Source organism: Artibeus jamaicensis, unplaced genomic scaffold, assembly GCF_021234435.1.
Source record: "Artibeus jamaicensis isolate MK-2021 breed Jamaican fruit bat unplaced genomic scaffold, CSHL_Jam_final contig_414, whole genome shotgun sequence".
In the NCBI taxonomy this organism is placed as follows: Eukaryota; Metazoa; Chordata; class Mammalia; order Chiroptera; family Phyllostomidae; genus Artibeus; species Artibeus jamaicensis.
This window is the reverse complement of record NW_026521822.1, coordinates 2780636-2805447: the sequence shown is the minus strand read 5'-3', so window position 1 is coordinate 2805447 and position 24812 is coordinate 2780636. Positions and strand designations below refer to the sequence as shown.

At 38.4% G+C, this 24812-nt stretch overlaps 1 protein-coding gene across 2 annotated transcripts in view; it reads right to left on the bottom strand.

Moving 5' to 3' along the window:
• The window catches only part of NUFIP1 (nuclear FMR1 interacting protein 1), a 59449-nt gene that overhangs the window by 15960 nt on the left and 18677 nt on the right, over positions 1-24812 (bottom strand). For both annotated transcript variants that reach the window (XM_037155083.2, XM_037155082.2), the window contains exons 7-8: positions 12060-12253; positions 3645-3761 (exon numbers count right to left, since the gene is read on the bottom strand). In XM_037155083.2, coding sequence (XP_037010978.2) covers positions 3645-3761; positions 12060-12253 — 311 coding nt within the window. The remainder of the gene's footprint in view (positions 1-3644; positions 3762-12059; positions 12254-24812) is intronic.

Genomic DNA, 24812 nt, shown 5'->3' with positions numbered 1-24812 from the left:
TGTACAAAACCAATGTACAAAACCCACTGCTTTTCTGTTTACTAACAATAAAGTTTCAGAAAAAAAACTAAAAAAAAAAATTTCAATTGCAACCAAAAGAATAAAACACCTAGGAATAAACTTAAGATACTGAAAACTTCAAAGCATTATTAAAAGAGATGGAAAAAGACACAATGAAAAGGAAATGTATTCTGTGTTCATGAATTGGAAGAATCAACACAGTTAAAATGGCCATATTACCTGAAACAATATACAAACTTAATGCAATCTCCTCCAAATCACCAATGTCATTTTTTAAATAAATAAGAACAAAAAATCAGATTTGTATGGAACCACAAACAACCCCAAATAGCCAAAGCAATCCAGATTAAAAAGAAATAAAGCCAGTATAATTTGAATTCACTGCCTGATTTCAAGTTATACTACAGAGCTACAATAATCAAAACAGCATGGTATGGTGGGGGAAGAGACAGAGAGACACACAGACCAATGGAGCAGAATTGAGCCCAGAAATAAACCACATATACACGGGCAAATAATTTTTGACAAAGGAGCCAAAAGCACACGATGGAAAAAGAAAGCCTTTATAATAGACAGTGCTGGGAAAATTGAAAAGCCACATGCAAAATAATGACTAGATTACAGTTTGTCCTCATGTACAAAAATTAATTCAAAATGGATCAAACACCTAAATATAAGATCTAAAGCAATAAATTACATAGGAAACATAGGTACTAAACTTATGGACTTGGGTAGCAGAGAAAATTTTACAGGTTTGACTCCAAAGGCAAAGGAAGTAAAGGCAAAAATGAATGAATGGGACTACACCAAAATAAAAAGCTTCCGCACAGCAAAGAAACCGACAACAAAACACAAAAGCAACCAATTTAATGGGAGATGATACCTGCAAACAAAAACTCCAACAAGGGATTAATAACCAAAATATATAGAGAATTTATACAACTCAACACCAAGCAAACAATCCAATTAAAAAAATGAGCAAAGGACCTGAACAGACACTTCTAAGAAGACATATGAACAGCCCACATATCCATGAAAAGATGCTCAATTTCACTAGCTATTAGGGAAATGCAGATTAAAACTACAATGAGATACCACCTCACAACTGTTAGTATAACTATTATCAATAGAAATGGAGACAAGCCCTGGCTGGTGTAGCTCAGTGGATTGAGTGCGGGCCTGCAAACCAGACAATCGTGGTTCAATTCCCAGTCAGGGCACATACTGGGGTCGCAGGCAGGTTCCCTGCAGGCCAGGTCCCAGCAGGGGACACATGAAAGGCAACCATACATTGATGTTTCTCTCCCTCTCTCCCTCCCTTCCCCTCTAAAGATAAAAAATAAAATCTTTAAAAAAAAAAAGAAATGGAGACAACCACTGTCCTTCGATAGAGGTTTGGATAAAGAATATGTGGTTCATATATACAGTGGAATACCACGTAGCCATAAGAAAAGATGAAATACTGCCATTTGTGACAACATGAATGGACCTTGAGAATATTATGCTAAACAAAATAAGTTAGTCAGACAAAACTAAGAACCATCTGATTTCACTGATGTGGGATATAAAACTAAAACTCAAAGACAAACCACAGTATGGTCATTACCAGAGGGAAGAGGGTGGGGTGGTGACAAAGGGGGTCAAATATATAATAATGGAAGATGATTTGACTTTGGGTGGTGGACACCCAATGCAATATGCAGATCATGTATCATAGAAATGTACACTTGAAATCTATATATTATTCACCAATGTCATGCCAATAAATTTAATTTTGGAAAGAAAAAGCTATGCATTCCTATGCAGGAAGACATCAAATGCCACACAGATAAAGGCTATTAATGAAAGGCAACATATTATAGCTGACTTCTTCACACTTTTAAGTCAAACTAAGTTTTATACCTGCTCAGCTCAGCCACATACTTGCTTTGCACACTTATTCTTTTTTAAAAAATTTACTTATTTTAAAGATTTTATTTCTTTTTAGACAGAGGGGAAGGGAGGGAGAGAGAGAGAGGGAAACATCAATGTGTGGTTGCCTCTTGCATGCCCCCTACGGGGGACCTGGCCTGTAACCCAGGTATGTGCCCTAACCTGGGCATCGAACCTGCGACCCTTTGGTTCTCAGGCCCATGCTCAACCCACTGAGCCACACCAGCCAGGGCACACACTTATTCTCTCTCTAAGCTTAAGGTTCTATGAAATGAAGGGGTGGAACCTCAAAGATCTCTTGCAGTTTCTTTTCTTCCTTCTAATTAAAAAATGGTGGCAGCCTAATATGAAGACATGAGTATAAAAGTATTAAATGTTTATCTTAGAAGAAAGAGAAGAAAGCATTCACACAGCTTGTTTTTACTGGATTCAGTAATTTGGTAACAGCCTTCTTTGCTATCACCTGTCATAAATACAACTGATAAGCATGAAATATAATATGTGTTTAAAGAATAACTCCATCTTCATATCAGTGTACTGGAAATAAGAGTAAAGAAATAAATACTGTTTTTCTTAAAAAAAAAAAAAAACAAGAAGAGGCAACCATCTGATAAAGCCAAAGTAGTTTATATTTCAAAATCCAAGTAGTTTTTAACCAGTTACCATAGTAAGCCAGAGCCCATTTTAAAAAGAAATAGAAAAATCCTGTTACCATCTTCCGACTACACAAACATTATCTCTAGCCTAGCCAACATTAAAAATGCTGCCATCTTCATCCAATCACATTAAAATCTTCCTTTCGTTCTATTCACTGTTAGACCCTATATTCTTATCTTCAGTAGAGCTCCTATTGTAATTATTTATCTTGTCCTGAGATACACATGCATGCATTCTCTCATGGTTGGTAAACCCTAAATAAAATTACCATGCAGAGTCCAGTTTCCAGAACAGCAGGACACGGGCTTATTCACTAAGCGCATGCTGGATTATTGATATGAACATTGGGTTAAGAATTACAACACTGCAACAGAACAACAGCCTACTCACAGCTCTTCTGAAGTGGCCCTACGAGTGATGCTATAGTGATTAAACTGGCTCACCATCATCTTTAAGGGTAAGACATGTCTCCTGAATATTGCTGATGTCTCAGAAAGACTCCTGAAAGTATGCCATTTCTTTCAACCTTTAAAGAAGGTTGCAACTGCCAAGTATAGGGTTGCTATGTTCCCCAAAGAGATAATTTATGTAAATCTGCTCTATGAAGAGCAATGTCCTACATATATATTGAAGAAAGTCCATCATTCTCTCTTTCATAAAGGATCTCTTTTCACCTACCAAAGCTGCTAAACTTGGAGAGTATGGAGAAGAAATTACCTTTCTCTGCTATATCTTTTAGAATTTTCTTCAATTACATTAGTCAATAGTCTCTCTTCCCAGTCTTTCACTATATTATGTTTGCCCTTTTCTCCCAGAATAGCAATGTATTTCCCCATTTCTTTCTTTTATCCCATGTTAACTCTACTTCTGAATCAAATGAAATAGGAATTTCAATATCAAATAAAGAATGTGCATGACAGATCTTTCCTCAAATACATAGACATGAATGAATGCTACTGATGCACAGCATGTATCACAGGTAAAAGCAACAAAACAATACAAACCCACATGCAACAATTGATGCCATGACTTACCTTCTGGCTCACTCTCTGACCCTGAGAGACTGCCATAGCTGCTCATTAGTGAGCACAGGGCTGGTGTCACTTCCTTGGGTATGACAGTACTTTGTGGTTTCTCTTCTTTATCAGACTCTGAAATAGAAAGGAAAATAAGAGTAAAACAGTACACCAAAAACATCTACCACCATAAAAAGAAAGTTGAAATCCCCTCACTCCCTCATGTGTTAGTAGAAAGTAATTTCTGATCATATCCCAAATCTTCTCAAAGAACAAAACCAAACACATACAAAAATTTTCCTTTTGGTTGAAATCTTCATGGTCAGAGAAGCCATCTGCCCCAAAGAGAAGACACAGGGGAAATGGAAGCTATACACAGCTCTGTTACTCACCATACTTCACAGGGTATGAAACCTAGGCCTTCTTTAAACTATCTTAATTATACAATCTTTACTATTTGTTTATTTTATTTATGCTATTAATTAGTTTTATTAAGGTACTAGAAAGGCCAGAATTTATTTAACCTCACTAGGTTAGGATAATTAAGTCTAAAAATTAGATTTAAGAATAAAATATAAAAATACTCACCTTTGTTGTTTTTAAGACTGGTTTTAAGGACAGAAATAATGTTTATGCCATTCTATAGATAAAGACTTAATCACAGTTTTGCTGAAATTAATCAGCTGAAAGTTTTTATTATTTGAAACTTCTAAGAACTTAAGTAAACAAGACAAGCATGAGAATCGAGCAAGTCTTCAAGAGCCTGCCAAAGATAAAGTGTCTGATCATAGCCCAACAAGCATTTGTTTTTGGCAGCTCTAAAAGTGTATTAATTCTATTCAAACAACCAATAAAAATAAAGCACTATGGAAGAAATGAAGACAACAGTAACCTGTTTATGTAATGAACTAACTCAACCCGCAACCAATATGAAATGTTTCAAGTCAGTATTTAATGTTTGCCAGTTCAATCTAGGTGGAACCTAAACATGCCAGTATGAAATGAGAGTGCACTTTTCTGTGAATAACTACCACCTTCTGGTGGTTGAAGTTAAATCCTCCTTCCTCCACCCATCCACACTGCCAGCAAACCATCCAAAAACTGCTCCTTGTCAATTTTAAGCTAACATATCCCCTATTCTCCTGGGTTAATAAAGGGAAAGCAAAATATGTAGCTTAGACAGACAGATAATTAGTATAGATACATATCAGTGGATTAAACAGAAATCTTCCTTGATATTAGTATGGAGACTCTTCATCCCACTGTTTGAACGACAATAGGCCAAACCATATTATTCTCTCTAAGACCCAAAGAGAGATACCAAAAAGTATAAGGTGTTCTTTACAAGCATGAGCACATTTCATCCTTATGAGATATCAATTTCAGTATTAATTATAGGTGATGAAACCAAATTCAGAGAATCTGAGTAACTTCCCTTCAGGTTACAAAACGATACAGCAGTTGGGTCAAATTTAAGTCCTAGCTATCTAACCGCAAATCCCAATTCTTAACTAGTGAGCTAGATCTCCTACATTTATTCTCTTCTTAAAATGAAGCCCTGCTATCAAAATGTCTCTTTGGTCAATAATAATCCTATTAAATGTCTTCTTCCAGCTATAGTTCCATTTCTCTGTTCCCTTTTACAGAACAATTCCAAACAACTATTTGATATAATCACCAGGAAATCATCTGGGCCTGAAATTTGTCCTCAGCTGTCTGACCCACTTAAGCGTCTACTCCAATGTGTCTTTCAGGCCTGCCATGCCAGTGAAGCTTTTCCTAACAAGTTCACCTGCTTCCTCTGTGTTGCCAAGCCTAGAGGTCATTTCTTGGCTCTCATCTTATTTCATTAAAGACAACATTTGACAGTAACCATGTGTTACTTTTAAAAACACATTCTTCATGTGGCTTCCAGACCCCCATCACTTGGCTTTCCTTTCCCAAACTCCCTACTGAATTCTCTTCATTGACCAACTTCCAATTTTTTCAAGTGTCCCTGGTTTCAATCTTCAGTGAATCTTCCTCTTTATGCCTCCCCTCTTATGATTTCATTTTATCTAAAATCTTAAATACTATCTACATGCTGGTGAACCATAAATTTATAACTCCAGTCTTATGTTTCCCCCTAAATTCCAGAATAATATAAGTGCCTGTTCCATACCACTACCTAGAGGTCACAAAGGTCTCAAAGGTTAACAGGTCCAAAAACAAGCATTTGACTTTTACTCCAAACATGACTTCCAGAAGTATCCACCTCAATAAATAACAAATCTTACTCCTCAATGTGTCAAAATCTAGCAATCATCCTTAACTCTTTCTCTTACACACTACATCCAAAGTATCAACAAATGATGTCAGCTCTATTTTGAAAATACCTCCAGAATCACACCCTTCTTATTACTTCCACTATTACAACCCCAGTCCAAGTCAACATTTCTTCCTGGACAACTGTAACGGCCTCCTAAAAGGTATCCCTCTCATGACCCTGCCCACTGCTCCCTACAAGCTATTCTCTACATAACACACAAACAAGATCACATCACCTTTCTGCTCAACCTCAGAGTAAAGTCTCAAGTCATTTCCTGGCCTACAACACCCTACTTGATCTGGTCCTTCACTATCTCCACTGAAATACTACCACTTTCTTTCCTGCTCACTCCACTCCAATCTGACTGTTCCCTGAGCGCATGAAGCATGCTCTCACCACAGGGCATTTGCACTTGTTCCTTTCTATGCTTGAAAGCTATCCCCACAGGTATGAGCTCCTAACTTTATTCAGATTTCTTAGTGTCACCTTATCAGAAGTGCCTTCATTGACTTTATAAAATAGCACACTCCGTTCTTTAACCATCATTCTCTATCCTTTCCCTTAGCTTTACACATCTTCCCATCATTTATATCAACCCATAAATTTACTACATCCACCCCCAGGCAAGACCATAAGCTACAGGAGAGGAGGAGTTTGGCTTTGTTCAGTATTATATCCTTAGAGCCCAGAAAAATGCTCAACAAATACCTGAAGAACAAACCGTTGCATGAATAAAGTCAAGTTCAAAAAGAGTAACTTGTACAGATGACAGAGCTGGGAAAAGGTAGGGCTACAGTGGAAGCCTAGTTCTGTCTGGATTCAAAGCTCATTTTTTTTCTCTTTTTGTTTTATGAACATGATTCCATTTTTATTTAACAAAATAAAATACATGTTAATAAGAAAATATTTCTGGAAGGATATACAACAAAATGTGAGCAGTGGCTATTTCTGTAAGTTAAGAAAGTTGTTTTTTATTTTGTGCTTTTTTGTCTTTCCTCATTTTCTGCATTGCAATCAGGAAATAATAGAAAAAAATAAAGAAATAAACCCTGGAGGAACATGTTACCTCACAATTCAATTCAAAAAGTGGTGGACAAGGCTTTAATTGCCCTACATAACTCCTCCCCTTCCCTCTTTTTTGATATTTTGAAACAATATTAAATTTACACGTGTTACAAAGATAGTTTTCACAGACCCTTCACCTACTTTCCCCTAATGTTAATATCTTATACAACCACAGTACATTTACCATAGCTAACAAATTACACTGATATAATACTATTACCCAAATTACCAACTGTACTGTAATTTCACTAGTTTTTCCATTAATGTCCTTTTTTTATTCTAGAATCCAATCCTCTATATGACACTGTATTCTGTCCTCACAACTCCTCATCTGTGTCTCACCAATTTATGACAATTTCTCAGTATTTCCTTGCTTTCATGGACTTGACAGTTTAAAGACTACTGAGAAGTTATTGTAGAATACCCCTCAGTGTGGGTCTGTCGGGTGTTTTCTGATGATAATGCTAAGACTATAGATTTTAGGTAGTGCCCTTACATCATGTCATATCAGGGTCCGTGATACCAACATGACATTACTGGTGATGTTAACCTTGACTACTTGGTGGTCTGCCTGGTTTCTCTACTGTAAAGTTATTCTTTTTCTCTTTGTTATTCTACTTCTTGAAATGAGTCACTAAGACCAGCCAACATTCAAAGGGATGGGAAATAAGTCTACCTCCTAGAGTAAGGAATATTAACAAATTTTGAAGATATGCTAAAACCACAGTATACCCTATTTTACCTAAAAGTGTTGCCTCCAATTTTACTGTTTATCAATAGTTTTTGCCTGAAACAATTATTACTGTGGTGTTCTGATGGTGACTGCCTGTTTCTCCCTAACCTCTTAGAATTATTAACTGAAATTCTTCTATAAAAAGATTTGTCCCTCTTCCCCCATATTTATTTATATCATTGCGGATTCAGGGATACTTATTTTATTCTTTGGGTTATAATCTATGATTATTTATTTTGTGGCTCAAATTGCCCCAACTTTAGCCATTGGAAGCCTAGTCCAGTTGGTCCTTATATCCTTCTGACATGCCCAACTCCTGCTGATTTTGAGCACTTTCTTACTTTCTGGCACTACATTAGATCTTTTAGGCTCATTTTGTATTCTCCCTGTCCCAAACCAGTCATTTCTCCAAAAGGCTCCAGTCTCTTTAATCAAAGAATGGTAAAACCACAATCTGGGTGCATGGTGCAGTCATTATTAGAAGTGTCCCAAAGTTCACTATACTTGACTGCTTCCCCAAGGGTAAGAGTTAGGAGTTCACACAAATGAACCACCACACGTAACAGCACTTTGAAAAGTGCTGCCCTTTTGACTTGATCAAAATGTTCTCCACAGTGACTTTTCATCTCAAAAGAAAATGCCTTTGCAAAGCTCCCCAGATCTACCTCACAGTTCTAACACAGGGATTTTTAGCAGCTGCCCTGGAAAGACTGCTGAAGGCACTGTGCTGGCTGACTGAATCATACTCAACACACTTCACTCGCTTTTTAATAAAAATAGCCGAAACATTTGTCTAAACTAGAAATATCAGTACAAAAACAGAAGCAATGAAAATGATAAAATCAAACTCTACAATCATTATAAAACAGCAGCTCAAATAATTTCTCTTACTGTTAAAACACCAGTGACACCTCCTATGGTAAATCTCACCTCTCTCATACATATCATGTTCCCACTAATCAAAAAAATAATACAATAATCTAAAACTTATCACTAGACCACAGGTGGTAAACATAAGGCCTGAGGGCCGAATCTGGCCCTCCACCTTGTTCTATCCCACCCAGCACCTTGTTTCTACCAGGTGGCAGCTCCGAGCTCTCACTTAACTATTAAGGAGTAGTTACATTTATAGTCTTAAAATTACATTCAGTCCTTTGAAGGCAACCATGAGGCTGATGTGGCCCCTGGTGAAAATGAGTTTGACATGCCTGCATTAGACTCTGAGTTTCCTGAAGGAAGCAAGAGACTTTTCTGAATTACAGTGCTGGGTAAGCAAAATATAGGACCTCGGTAAATCCCTAACGAAATAAAATTAGGGAAAAAAGTGCTTCTCCAATGGTTTACCCAACTCTAAACACTGATTTACGTAAAAGCTTCACCTCTGGCATCTTTCTATAACTTATTTCTTAACTTGTCTCTCCTCTTCCCGCTCCTACTACTTCCTATTGCCCTTCAGGAACAAGCACAGTTACATGCTCTAGCCTCAAGAACATTTACAGATTAAGTCTCCTAAGAAAATGCTATCTATTGAAAAAACTCACTCTTAAAAAATGGTAGATTTACTTTATGCTTTCCAACTCTCAAAAACAGATATTTTGAGGGTTTCCAACTCTCAAAAACAGTGGGCATTCATGACAGCTGATATACTAGGTTAGCTTCTTTTCTTACTTTAACATCTACCTTTTAAACAACAGAAGCCCATTTAGCCTATGTGTCAGTATGCAGACTGATGTCTGTCCTAGTGTTCTATAATATCTGTATTATAACAAATGACTAACAAACTGGATCCTTTTCATTTTGTTGATGATGAGGTACTTTAGTCTGTCATGCTCAAGAACACATTACTGACCAGCTCCTTTCTTTCTAGCTCAGTTAAAACTTATTAAAACCACAGGCCAAGAAAGCCATTAAACACAGATCATATTTAAAGAACAGCAACAAAATAAATGTAGCTCTAACAAATGAAATACCAAAAAGATTAAAAGAAAATCTAGTGCAAATAGGCCACACTCAAAACTGATCAGCTGGTAGACTCCAAATGACATGCTCTCCTTTTGAAACAATGTCAACCCCATGTTTAAACGTACCTCCACAATTAGTGAAAGTTGACATACTACCAAGTGTCACAAAAAGGAGGGCTCAGGTAAAGATTTTTCTAAGCACGATATGAGGTTTATAAAGATTCAGAACCACTGTCTTATTGAAAATGTGAATGATGAAGTCTGGATTAAGATTCTGAGCCAAAAAAAGGCAAAAAAATGTAAGAAATTAGGAGATCTCCAGGTTGAAAGTAAGCTTAGTGCTAAAGAGTGTTAACTGCCATGTGAGAGCAGGAACAGGACTGTATCACCATGCTGCCCTGAAAACTGCAACCTGAATAACAAGCACACCCCTAGATCTGACTGGCTCTGGCCCAAGGTGAATGACGCTGCCTCCAAACAAGTATAAGGCTGATATGTTGGAGAGTGGAGAGGCTAAGGATACTAAGTATTTAGGGCATGTGAAAAAAAAATGGTACAGGTGGTTTTCTGTAGCTCTACCTGAAATGAAAAGTTGAGGAAACCAACAGTCTAAATATTGATTTGGAAAACGTAAAAATCCAGAAGAAATTTGAGGTAAAGAGAACAAGAATTTAAATAGACTCTTTTCCACAAAGTGAGAATAAAAGGTATTTACTACTGTTGTTCATAACTAAAGTGTCTCTTAAAGACCTACCTACAGACTTAAATAAAAGCAAGATATATAATAATCTTTTCATTGGTATTTCACCATATTAACACATACTGAAATAGTTCTTTAAAAATGAGAACACAGAATTACCCACCTAGTAAAGCTAACAAAACAAAACAAAACAGAATACTAAATGTTAGAGTTCTTCAAATGTTCATTTATGTAATTATGAATTACATAATTTTCAAATTAGTAATTTACTAACTATAATGGTAGTCTTCATATTTGTGTTTCAAGTATTTTAATGACATGAAAGTTTATTTTTAGGTACAGATGGTGTTTTATCAGCAAGGTTGCACATTATAAATGTGAAGAAGTTTAGGCTGTAACATTTTTTGAAGGAAAAAAAAAGTGCCCAATAAGTAAACTCAGCAATGCCCAAAATGTCATCAGCCCTTTCCCTTGCTATCAGCAAGGGTAAGAAGATGCTTTTTCTAAATCCTCTTCCACACCTCAACTATCCCAGGCTCATGCAATTTATTTTTCAGATAAATTCAGACTTCACATTTAGAAGAGGTATGGTGGTGTACTAGTGCAGTCAGGCTCCTAAGTTCAAACTCCAGCTCTGCCACTAACTAGCAGCATACTAAGGTAAATCACATACCCTGTGTTCTTCAATTCCAAAATGGAAGTAGCAGCAGTTCATATGTAAAAGGTTTGTTATGAGGAAACAAGTTAACATATACATAAAGCTTTAAGAGCAGAGTAAACACCTTACTTAATAAGAGGTAGTTGGTGTTAAATGCAATCTTATGTTTGGCCAAACATTCTCTTATACCAAGATTGTTTCCCAACCAAGGTCAGTCAGTGCATTAGTATCTTCCTGTTTTTTGCCAGCTATAAGTTCAATAATTTTTCATGTGAAGCCACTATCTTCCAGGCTGAACAGAAGCAGCTAAGAGAAACCCAATATAAGCTCAGTCCACTCACTAATACTACTCCTTTGCAAAATAGAACACACATGCAATTTAGATGAAGTGTCTCAGTGCTACTGGAAGAAAAGGTGCTGGAAATATTTACATATACATTTTCATTTTTCAGAAGAGGAAATTGGGCCTCAGAAGCTAAACATCATCAAGATAGTAGCATTTTGGTCCTCCCAATTTTTTAACTTATAAGCAAGAGTAAACTTGCCCCATAGGTTCTAAAGAAAATTCAATGAATAAATATATTCTATGCCCTAAGGAAGAACATTACTCAACTACAATGAATTAATACTATTTACCCAAAGAAACTGTGTTCATGCTCAGTAGCATAAATAATACTAGCTTCCATTGGGATTACTAATTTATAGGCAAGACAAAATTCACATAATTGGGCAAATCTGAATCTATAGCATCAATACACTTTAAGTCCCAAGATTACATCATTCTGTGGAAATTATCCAACATATATTATCTTTCTTCCACATTCTGCCTACCTCATACACCCACCCACAAGGTTCAGAAAAGATGTCCTGAAATGAAGTTTTTCACAAGGGGTTCCTATAAAAAAAACAACTAAAGCAACATTCTACATTTTTACATATTTGCCATTAAACTCTCCACAAAACGATATCACTGTCTATACTTATAAACAGTTTTCCTGCTTAACTTACCAGAATCAGTATTTACCAAAACACTCAGAGGGTCTGCATTTAAATCAGAAGGACCTTCAGACTTCGAGTCACACAAGCAGTGGCCTGATCCAATGGCTGCTCTCTGTCCAAGTCGATCATTTTTCCATTTGTGATATCTGCCAGGACTTCTGATTTTTGCCATCTGTGAATGTCTGGACATTCCCTTCATCTTACTGGAGAAAACAAAGCAACTCAATATAAAAAACAATGACATTTCTTTCTTTCTTTTTCTTTTCTTTCTCTCTCTTTTTAATTCAGGGCCTACAGAGAAACAGATGTCCCACAGATGTGAGTTATATTTATTCCCCCTACTCTTTTTTTCAACATACTTTATTGGTTAAATAAAATATATTGCTATTTTACTTAATCAACTGCTATTACAATTGTCCCATTCCCCCCCCTTTCCCTCTGCACCCTACGTACACTCTCCCACCAACATTCCCTCTTTAGTTCATGTCCATGGGTCATACATGTAAGTACTTTGGCTTCTACATTTCCTTTACTATTCTTAACCTCCCCCTGTCTATTTTCTACCTACCATTTATGCTACTCATTCTCTGTACCTTTTCTTCTTCTCTCCCCTTTTTACTCCCCCACTGATAACCCTCCGTATGATTTCTATTTCTGTGATTCTGTTCCTGTTCCAGTTGTTTGCTTAGTTTGTGCTTGTTTTAGGTTCGGTTGTTAATAACTGTGAGTTTGCTGTCATGTCATTTTACCGTTCATACTTTTTATGTTGTTTTTCTTAGATAAGTCCCTTAAACATTTCATATAATAAGGGCTTGGTGATGATGAACTCCTTTAATTTGACCTTATCTGGGAAGCACTTTATCTGCCCTTCCATTCTGAATGAAAGCTTTGCTGGATAGAGTAACCTTGGATGTAGGTCCTTGCCTTTCATGACTTATAATACTTCTTTCCAGCCCTTTCTTGCCTGCAAGGTTTCTTTTGAAAAATCAGCTGACAGTCTTATGAGAACTCCTTTGTAGGTACCTGTCTCCTTTTCTCTTGCTGCTTTAAGATTCTCTCCTTATTTTTAATCTTTGGTAATGTAATGATGATGTGCCCTGGTGTGTTCCTCCTTGGGTCCAACTTCTTTGGGACTCTCTGGGCTTCCTGGACTTCTTGGAAGTCTGCCACTTTGCCAGGTTGGGGAAGTTCTCCTTCATTCTTTTTTCAAATAAGCTTTCGATTTGTTGCTCTTCCTCTTCTCCATCTGGTACCACTATGATTCTGATGTTGGAATGTTTAAAGATGTCCTAGAAGTTCCTAAGCCTCTCCTTTGTTCGAATTCTTCTTTCTTCATTCTGTTCTGGTTCAATGTTTCTTTCTTCCTTCTGGTCCACAACACTGATTTGAGTCCTGGTTTCCTTCCTGTCATTGATGGTTCCCTGTACATTTTCCTTCATTTCACTGAGCATAGCCTTCATTTTCTCATCTAATTTGCGATCAAATTCAAATAATTCTGTGAGCATCCTGATGACCAATGTTTTGAACTGTGCATATGATAGGTTGCCTATCTCTTCATCACTTAATTGTATTTTTTCTGAAGCTTTGATCTGTTCTTTTGTTTGGGCTTTTTTTTTTTTTTTTTTCTTGATGTGCCTGTTATGTAGTGAGGGGCAGAGCCTTAGGTGTTCACCAGGGCAGGGCAGCCCACGTGGCTGGGCTGTGATGCTATGTGCTCGGCTCTCTGCCAGTTTTCAGTCACTTCTCCCACTTCCTACAAGCAAATTGGACCTTTCTGCTGCTGATTCCAGGTGGGTGGGTTTGTGTGCATGCTAGGACCCTGTGGGTATCTCCAACAAACTCTCCTGTGAGGCTATAGTTTCTCCTGCTGCCTCCTCACCCCTGACCAGTGTTTTCAATCGGAGGTTTGAGGCTGTATTTCTCCATGCTGGAACCCTGGGTTGCATATTTTGTCTCACTCCCCAGTTGTTCCTCCTGGTTTATCTGCATGGGAATGAATGTGGGTCCGCCCAGTCCGCAAGCCACTGCATTGCTGGGTCCACCAGCCGCCACCTTGCCTCAAGTCCTCTCCACCTGGCTGCACATCTCTGCCCCTCCTACAGGTCTGGATGAATTTTCTTCTTTATCTCCTTAGTTGTCAGACTTCCATACAGTTAGATTTTCTATCAATTGTTTTTTGTTTTTAAATTTGTTGTTGTCCTTCTTTTGGTTGTGCAGGGAGGCACGGTGTGTCTATTTATGCCTCTATCTTGGCTGGAAGTGACATTTCTAAAAATACTGAAAAAGTCTATTGAATCTAAAGAAATATAGCTGTCAATCAATCACTTGTAGCCAGTTCATTAAAAAATACCAGAATAAAATAAATTCAGTGGTTTCCAAAGATAGAGAACTCTATGGAATAACTTTATAAGAATAACACATCACAATGGCTTATTTTATCAATTTCAAGAAGACCACTTCCTCCCATATTTTGACACTTCTCAAATTGGGCTATGTTGTACAATCAACAGCAGGTGAATTTAACCGGCCACTTACTTTCATTCTCGTTGTACATGACATAAAAGGGTTTCTTAGGCTTTATAAAGTATATTAACTTTTGTCTATTCACATTAAGGAGCCTTAAAGTTTCTGAAGCATTTTCAAATATGCTGCCTTGTTTGAACTTCATGACAGCTCTTTGAAATTGATAAGATAGGTACTATTCACTGAAATTGATAAGATAGGTTTACAAGAGGATGAACTTACAGCCTGAGCAGAATTTCACAGCTACCTCAAATCAAATGCCCTCTTAACCACACTACAATTACACCCCTTAGAAGGAAAACAAATACTTATGTGAACATATTATAATGTAAACTCTGTGTAGAAAAAAAAGCCATTAAAAAAAAGTTTTAGCCCTGGACAGTGTGATTCAGTTGGCTGGGAGTCATCCTGCAAACTGAAAGGTTATGGGTTTGATTCCTGGTCAGGGCACACGCCTGGGTTGCAGGTTCAGTACCAGTCAGGATGTGTGCAAAAGGCAACTGACTGATGTTTCTCTCTCACATCAGTATTTCTCTCCCTCTCTTTTGCCCTCCCTTCCCCTCACTCTAAAATCAATAAGCATGTCTTGGGGTGAGGATTAAAACAAAAACAAAGAAAAAAAGGATTTCTGGCCAAGATGGAGGCATAGGTAGATATACTTTGCCTCCTCACACAACCAAAAGTAGGAGAACAACAAATTTAAAAACAAAAAATAACCAGAACTGACAGAAAACCCAACTTTATGGAAGTCTGACAACCAAAGAGTTAAAGAAGAAACATTCATCCAGACTGGTAGGAGAGGTGGAGACACGCAGCCAAGGTAGACAGGACTTGTGGCAAAGTGAAGGCTGGCAGATTGGACAAGGTGGCGGCTGGCAGAGTGGGCAGTCCCATATTTGTGTGCAGATAAACCAGGAGGAACAAGTGAGAAGGGATAGAGTCTGCACAACCCAGGGTTCCAGTTCAGGGAAATAACGCCTCAAAACCTCTAACTGTAAAAACCTATGGGGGTTGAGGCAGCAGAAAAAACTCCCAGCCTTAAAGAAGAGTTCACTGGAGAGATCCACAAAGTCCTAGAAGATACACAAAACCACCCACCGGGAATCAGCAGCAGAAGGGCCCAATTTGCTTGTGGGTAGGGGAGAAAGTGACTGAATGCTAGCAGAGAGATAAGCAAGCTGCAATGCTCCCTTCCAGATCCCTCCCCCACTTACAGCATCACAACACAGCAATGTGGGTAGCCCTGCCCTGGCAAATACGTAAGGCTCCATCCCTTAACTATGTAACAAGCATGCCAAGACAAAAAATATGACCCTACAGACAGAACAGCTCAGAGTACCAGAAAAAATAAAACTAAGCAATGAAGAGATACCCAACCTATTAGATGCAGAGTTTAAAACACTGGTAGTCAGGATGTTCACAGAAATGGTGAGTATGGTCACAAAATAGAGGAAAAAGTGAAGGATATGAAAAGTGAAATAAAAGAAAATATTCAGGGAACCAACAGTGACAAAAAGGAAACTCGGATTCAGATCAATGCTTTGGAGCAAAGGGAAGAAATCAACATTCAACCAGAACAGAATGAAGAAACAAGAATTCAAAACAATGAGGAGATGCTTAGGAACCTCCAGGACAACTTTAAACATTCCAACATCAGAATCACAGGGGTGTTAGAAGCAGAAGAGGAAGAGCAAGAAACTGAAAACTTAGTTGGAAATATAACAAAGGCAAAGGAAATAGACTTCTAGGAAATCCAGGAAGCTCAGTGAGTCCCAAAGAAATTGGACACCAAGGCACATCATAATTACATTAGCCAAGATTAAAGATAAGGGGAGAATCTTAAAAGCAACAAGAGAAAAGGAGACAGTTACTTACAAAGGAGTTCCCATCAAACTGTCAGCTGATTTCTCAAAAGAAATCTTACAACCAAGAAGGGGCTAGAAAGAAGTATTCCAAGTCATGAAATCCAAATACCTACAACCAAGATTGCTCCATCCAGCAAAGCTATCATTTAGAATGCAAGGGCAGGTAAACTGCTTCCCAGATAAAGTCAAGTTAAGGGAGTTCAGCACCACCAAGCCCTTATTACATGAAATGTTTAAGAAACTTATCTAAGAAAAAGAAGATCAAAAATACTAACGGTAAATTGACAACAAATTCACACCTATCAACAACCAAAAAAAAGCCCCCAAACAAAAATGGCCTAAGCAAACAACTAGAACATGAACAGATTCACAGAAATAAAGATCACTTGGAGAGTTATCTGTGGGCGAGGGGAGAAAATGGGGGAAAAGGTACAGAGAATAAGAAGCATAAATGGTAGGTACAAAATAGACAGGAAGAGGTTAAGAATAGTATGGGAAATGGAGAAGCCAAAGAACTTATATGTATGACCCATGGACATGAACTAAGGTGGGGGAATGCTGGTGGGAGAGGGTATACAAGCTGGAAGGAAATAAATGGGAAAAAGAAATGGGACAACTGTAATAGCATAATCAATAAAATATATTTAAAAAAGGGTTTATTACCTTCATTTTCAGTAGACTACAATACAAGATATCCTTTGGTGGGGTTGAGCTTTCACAAAGATACATACGAGATCTGTCTGAATAAAGTCCAGTCATTTTTTAAAAAACATTTTATTTATTTATCTTTAGAGGGGAAGGGAAGGAGAGAGGAAGAGAAACATCAATGTATGGTTGCCTTTCATGCGCCCCCTGCTGGGAACTGGCCTGCCGGGAACTGGCCTGCAACCCCGGTATGTGCCCTCACTGGGAATCGAACCGTGATTGTCTGGTTCGCAGGCCCGCACTCAATTCACTGAGCTACACCAGCCAGGGCTTAAGTCCAGCCATTTTTAATATATAAATGTAACCTGACAGAGGAGAGTAGACTGGAATGCAAATATGTGAACAATGACAACTTTGGTGTACTAGTCAGTGGGGGCAGCAGACACCACTGAAAATGTGTACTGTGTAGCTGTCACATTCAAAATAACTGAGCAAGTAACGCAACTAATCTGCATCAAATTTTGCATTAAGCCCTGGCCAGTGGAGCTCAGTGGACTGAATCCAAGCCTGGGAGCCAGAGGGTCAATGGTTTGATTTCCAGTCAGGGCACATGACTGTGTTTCCGGCTCAGTCTTCAGTGGGGGGTGAGGCTTGCAAGAGGCAACCACACATTATGTTTCTTTCCCTCTCTTCTTCCCTTCCCCTCTCTCTAGAAATAAATAAGATCTTAAAAACAATTTGCGTTAAGCTTGAACATTCCTCCATGAAAACTAGGTGGGTGCTTCAGAAGGCCCCATCTATGGGCAGCTAGTGATTTGCAGCTTCATCACAGTAACGTACCCACTCATCATGCATCACGTCTCACACAGAAGTTTTTGGCAAAACATCAAATTACCCAGGTAATGCAGCCCTTCTACAGCACATATTTGGCACCCTGAGACCTATGGCTTTTCTCCAAACTAAAATCACCTTTGAAAGGGGAGAGATTAGTAACGAGGCAGCTGATGGCAATTGGAAGAACTGTGTGAGATTCCAAGGTACCTACTTTGAAGGGGACAGAGTTGTCCGTGTCTGTGTATGTTTCTTGTATCTTCTTCAATAAATGTATCTATTTTTCATATTATATGGCTGAATGTCTTCTGGACAGTCCTTGTATGTTTATTCTAATTTATCATTTATCAGACAAAATTCTTTTTTTCTATTAATAATGAAGGCTACAGTTAGGAGTATAGAATTTAGAAATCTGTGTTCAAATCCTAATTTTGTCACTTACTAATTTGTCTCTAGGACAATATTAACACCCCTGACTCAGTTTACTTACTCATCTGCAGAATGGAAACCAGAGAGACATAGAAAGAATTATTATAAAGTGCTTTGCATCTAGAACAAGGTAACACACTGGGCCCTTAATAAATGGTAGTTATTATCATAACATTTTCTAAATAATTTGCTAAACTGACATATTAATTTAATATCTCTACAGTATAGAGGTTCTTAATCCTTTTAGATTCACCATAATCTTCACGGAATCACATTCCAAAAAAAATCATACATATACTCCAAATTTTGCAAGAAACCATGGACCAATTACCATTTTCCACCCAGAAATGTTGGGGAAATACCTCAACCAAGTTATCAAAGTGAAAACAAATACAATTGCTGCCTCTGGCCCATCATCACCAAAAGGATAATGAAGAGATAGATGCCACTTTCCTCAGGCTTCCACTCACAGATGCTTTCCCTGTATCCAGAGAAGCTGCTTGCACCTGACCATAGCTGGCTTTTGAAAGATCATTCTTGAGGTAATCACTAATAAGTAATGAGTTAGGATTCCTTAATTGATGAGATTAATTAAGACCTGATTAGTCTTATTGAATTAGTATATTTATTATCTGTATACCACTACACCTTAGAGGGAATATTTCTCTTACACCACTGATTTACAATTATTTAAAAGGGAAATTTATTTTTTTAAGATTTTATTTACTTTTAGAGAGAGGGAAGGAAGGGAGAAAGAAGGAGAGAAACATCAATGTGTGAGAAATGCATCCATCAATTGCCTGTCACACACTCCTAACTGGGGACCTGGCCTGCAACCCAGGCATGTAGCCTGACTGGGAATCAAACTGGTGACCTTCTGGTTCACAGGTTGGCGCTCAATCCATTGAGCCACACCAGCCAGGGCTGAAATGAAAATTTATTTAATCAACATTTTTAAATAGCTATCACAGTATAATGTAAATAAAAATGTAGATGCACTTGAAGTGGAGAGATTAAAAATAATTATATCTAAAAAGCTAGTACAGAGAAAAATATATTAAAAATTATTCATTTAATCCAAAAGAAGGCAAGAAAGGAAACAAAGAATAGGAAAAATTTAAAACACAAACAGGACAATGGTAGACCAGAACCCGACTATATTAGTAATTACATTAAATATAAGTAAACTAAACCCTAGTTAAAAGACAAAGACTTTTCTGTCTGGATTACCAGTATAAAAAAATAAGACCAAATTATATATTCTCTATAAAGAAATAGTACTTCAAAAGTTAAAAGGAAAAGGTTAAAACACACTGTCCTTTCCCCACTGTACAGTACTGCACCTTTGCCACAGTCAGGTGACTGTTCATCGGTAGATCTGGAATCGTCACATTAGCCAATACTACAATATCTTCTTCACTCTAATTTCCTTAGCTACTCTAGAACCTCTGCATTTTCCGATAAACTTTAAAGTCTATCAGTACTGCCCTCCTCCAACATCCCCCCTACCCCAGCCCCAATCCAACTTGCTGAGATTTTGATTAAGAGCAGTTTGAGAATTGATATAATCATACTGAGTCTTCTAGTTCATGAATATTACATATCCCTCCATTTATTTAGGCCTTTCATTTGTCTGAGCAATGTTTTATAGTGTTGAATACAGAGGTCTTGCAAATCTTTTGTTAGATGTATCCTCAGTATATATTTTGATGCTACTGTATAGTATCTTTTAAAATTTAATTTTCTAATTTATGTTGCTAATACACAGAAATGCAACTGATGTTTAAAATATTGATGTTATATGTATTTTGGAACTCTTGCTAAAGTCACTTACTAACTCTAATGGGAGATTTGTTTGGATTTTTACACATAAAATCATGGCGACTCTAAAAACTGACAGTTTTACTTCCTTTGCAAACTTTGTACATTCTTTTTCTTTTTTTTTTTTTACTTTATTACATTGCCTAGAACCTATAATATAATGTTGCGTATAAGTGGTAATAGTGGATAGCCTTGTCTTGTTTCCAAACTCCTGGGAGAAATGATCAGTATTTCACTATGAAGTATAATCTGGCTGTAGGTTGTTTTTAGACCTCCTTTATTAGACTAAGGAAATTATCTTTTTTCCCCTAGTTTATTGAGAGTTTCTTTTTTATGAATGGATATTGAATTATATCAAAAAAATTTTATTTATTAAGTTAATAGTATTATTTTACTCCCTCAATCTGTTAATGTGGTAAATAACATTTGATTTTCAAATACCAAACTTAGCCTTAATCCTGAAATATCCCATTTAGCAATAATACAGATCCTTTTTTTCATGCCAGATTGATTTGCTAACATTTTGCTTAGGAATTTTGTGCCCCTGGTTGAGAGACATTTACTTGTGATTTTCCCTTATCATAATGTCAGGTTCTGGTACGAGGTTATACTGGCCTTGATGGGGCACTCAAGAGTTGGAAATTTTTAGTTTAAGGTAATAGTTAATAAGCCTAGTAGTTAATGCCTGTAAAAAGCTTTTGTTTTAGGAACTGCAGGTATGGCCCACCCTGACTCCAAGGGCCCACAAGTGATTGGCCTTTGTGCTCCAAAAAAGACCATAAACAATCAAGGTGGTATCCAAGCCACTGTGTTCAGAGAGAGACAGTCCATCGCCCAGAGCACAGGACACAGATAAAGAAAACGACCGGTCAGCTGATGAAAGGATGTTAGGGAATTTGCCTGACTGCAGCTTTTATCTGATTAACCTTTTTCCTGAATTATAAATCCTTTACCTACACTTTTTGCCCTTGAATTCCAGATCCCTTACCTATACCTTTGCTCCCTTATAAAAAGGCTGGCTTGAAAGGAAACGTAAGATGGTCTGTTAGGACACATACTCACCGTCTTCTCAGATCCCTAGCAGTCTAAATAAAGTGCTAAAAAAGATTCAATCCCGGTCTCTGCTTATTGGGTCTGGTAGGTGACAGGCAGCATGAACACTGGATTTTCTGGTTTCAACATGTTAAAACAAGCTGCAAAGTATTCCCTCATTTTCTATTTGCTGGGAGAGTTTTGTAAGATTAGTATTTATTCTATAAATGTTTTAAAGAATTAAACAGTAAAGCTAATGGTAACTACACAGGCACCCCAGCCATCAGCCATGCTGGAATAGCTATCAGCTAACCAACCACCGGCTATGACTGAGCTTTGTCAAGTACCCCAGCTATCCCTAGAGTCTGAGCAACTGACTACTATATTATCTTTTTAAAAAGGACACCCATTAAGAGAATAAAATAGCAAGTCACAAATTATGAAACTATACCTGCAATACACATACTCTACTCAAAAATGGAGTATATCTAAGTAAATAACTCTTACAAATCAAGAAAAGCAATCCAACTGAGAATCAAAATACATTCTAGGACTTATGATCAAGATGTCAACAAAGGTAAAAATAAACACTGTTCACCTCCTCACACGAACACATCAAAATTACAACTACAATACAGAACAACCATCACTGAGCACCCTCACAAATGAGTTGAATGGAAGTCTGACAACTACGGGATTAAAGGAACCAATAGAAAGATCTAATCAGATCACTGAGAAGCAGGGAGGGCCTGAAGGAGGAGGCAATGGAAAACAGTCTAGGAGAGATTGGCTGAGAAGCTGATGCCTCCATGCCTCTAGCCCATGGAATTATGGGCTAGAAGATGTGAAATAAAAGAGGACTAGCTCTCTGGCTCGGGGCTCTCCAGCTGGCACAGGCTCTCTTTGGTTCTTGGCCTCTCTTCTTCCTTGAGGCTGCCTGGATGATCGTGCTGCAGTTGCCTGCACTTCCCAACAGACGGTGTTTTGGATGGGAAGGGACTCCGGGAACAGCCTTGGAATCAGGTGGGCCGGGCAGAGGGTGGCAGGTTTATTCTTTGGGTGTTCTAGAAGAAACAGGCTCTGAGGCAGAAGCCTGCCATTCTTCTAAAATTGTGCACCTTTGGTGTATTACGTTGTTTTAGTCTGTAAACTAACTCTACAGAAATAAGATAACAGGGAGAATGACAGGGAACCCAGGTGTTAAGAGTTTAGTTTTAATTGACAAGTTTAACAGATTAAAGCTGTGACTTGATAGGCTTAAGTGACTACTTTTGAATAAAGACTCCTTTCCTTTATCACCAAACCTTTGTCTCCAAAATTTTGCCTAAGACCACAGGAGGCAAACACAAGGCCCGAGCACCTAATCCAGTCAGGCCTCTTGTTTCTACCAGTGGCAGCACTGAGCTCTGGCTTAACTGTTAAGGAGTAGTTACATTTATACAGTCCTAAAAGTACATTCAGCCCTTTGAAGGCAACCTCGAGGCTGATGTGGCCCCTGGTGAAAATAAGTTTGACACCCCTGCCGTGGAGGGTGGATGTGGGCATAAGGATCCCAATTGCTGTTTAGTAACAAAACCACATCCACCCTAATTTGTAGAAGGGGTGGAGACATGGATCAGGCTGGTACCATTTCCACACGTGGTAGATAAAAATTCAGAAGGGATATCTCAGGAGTGAGGAGTCCCAACCGCACACCAGACCCACCAGTATGGGATTCAGTGCCAGGAAGGTAAGTCCCCATAACTTCTGCCTGCAAAATCCAGTGAGGACTGAGTCAGTGGAAGAAAACTACTGGGAGTCCCAAGCAGTTCCTCTTTAAGAACCCACACAAGAACTTATTCAGACTCACTCCCTCTGAGCTCCAGCACTGGTGGCACACAGGGAAGAACTGAAGTGTCTGGCATCAAGGCAAAAGCTGGGGGCAACTTTCTCCCACACAGAAAGGTGGACAGCGACCACTGTCCTTTTTCTGAACCCTCCCCTCACAGAGCCAGCAGGTGAGTGCCACATCTGAGACTCCATCAACCTAACACTATTCATTGCACCCTGGAGCTTCCCTGAGACTCAATCCCACCCAACTTATAGGTCCACCCAAGCTGTTAACAGAAACTTTCCCATGTGAATGGCTGATCTTGGCTCATGCTTCACAATTCCCTAAATCCTCTCAAACAAGCAACAGCCAGGCTCAGTGAGCCCCCAGCCCCTGCACCTCTTGCTAAGTGGTCCCAGTCTAGCACTAATAGCAGCCAGCATAGATTCACACCTTGGCTTCATGTGGGAACCTCTAAGCCCAGCATGAGCGGCAGCGGCCGTCTCAGATTGCTTTATAGCCCAGGCAGGGTGGCCCTGGGAAACACACTGGTGGGGGCTGACCTTGGCCTGCACCACCCAGGAAACTGCAGAGCCTGTGCACTCAGTGGACAGCTATAGACCACATCAGAGCACAGCCACCCTGGCCCTGCACAGCTGATCATCCACAGAGGGCTGAGGTATGTGGTCAGTGGCCACAAACAGTCCTTGCAGATGACTGGCCTGGGTAAATCCACCCCAAAGACCTGCCAACAGCAATCAAGGCTCAACTATAAGAGGAGAGTGTACTCAGCACACATGAAGGACACACCTCAAGAACTCAGCTTGGGTGATAGAGGAGGCTACGCCACTGGAACCTACAGGACACCTACTACATTAGGCCACACTACCAAGACACAGAGTCAAAGCACTTCTACCCAATACATAGAAACTGTCAAAATGAGGCAACAAGGAAACATGGCCCAAATAACAGAACACATCAAAACTCCAGGAAAAAACTAAACAAAATAGAGATACACAATCTATCAGATGCAGAGTTCAAAACTATAAGAATGCTCAAGGAACTTAGTGAGGACCTCAAGAGTATAAAAAGATCCAGTCAGAAAAGAAGGATACACTAATGGAAAGAGCGAACAATTTACAGGGAATCAACAGTAGAGTGGATGAAGCCAAGAATCAAATCAATGATTTGGAACATAAGAAAGAAAAAAACACCCAATCAGAACAACAACAAAAAAGAATACAAAAAAACAAGGATAGGGTAAGCAGCCTCTGAAATAACTTCAAGCATTTCAACATTCATCTCATAGGGGCGCCAGAGGAAAAGAGAGCAAGAAATTGGAAATCTATTTGAAAAAGTAATAAGACAAAACTTCCCTAATTTAGTGAAGGAAGTAGATATTCAAGTCCAGGAAGCACAGGGAATCCCAAACAAAATAGGTGCAAAGAAGCCCACACCAAGGCATATCACAATTAAAATGCCAAAGATTAAATATAAAGAGCGCAGCAAGAGTATAGTAGTTTGTTATCTACAGGGGAGTTCCAATAAGACTGTCAGCTGATTTCTCAAAAGAAACTTTGTAGTCTAGAAGAGATTAGCAAGAAATACTCAAAGTCATGGAAAGTAGGGACCTGCAGCCAAGATTGCTCTACCCAGCAAAACTGTAATTTAGAATCAAAAGGCAGATAAAGGGCTTCCCAGATAAGAAAAAAACTAAAGGAGTTCACCATCACCAAACCATTATTATATGAAATGTTAATGGGACTTATTTAAGAAAAAGATGAAAAAAAAGAAAAAGAAAAAGAT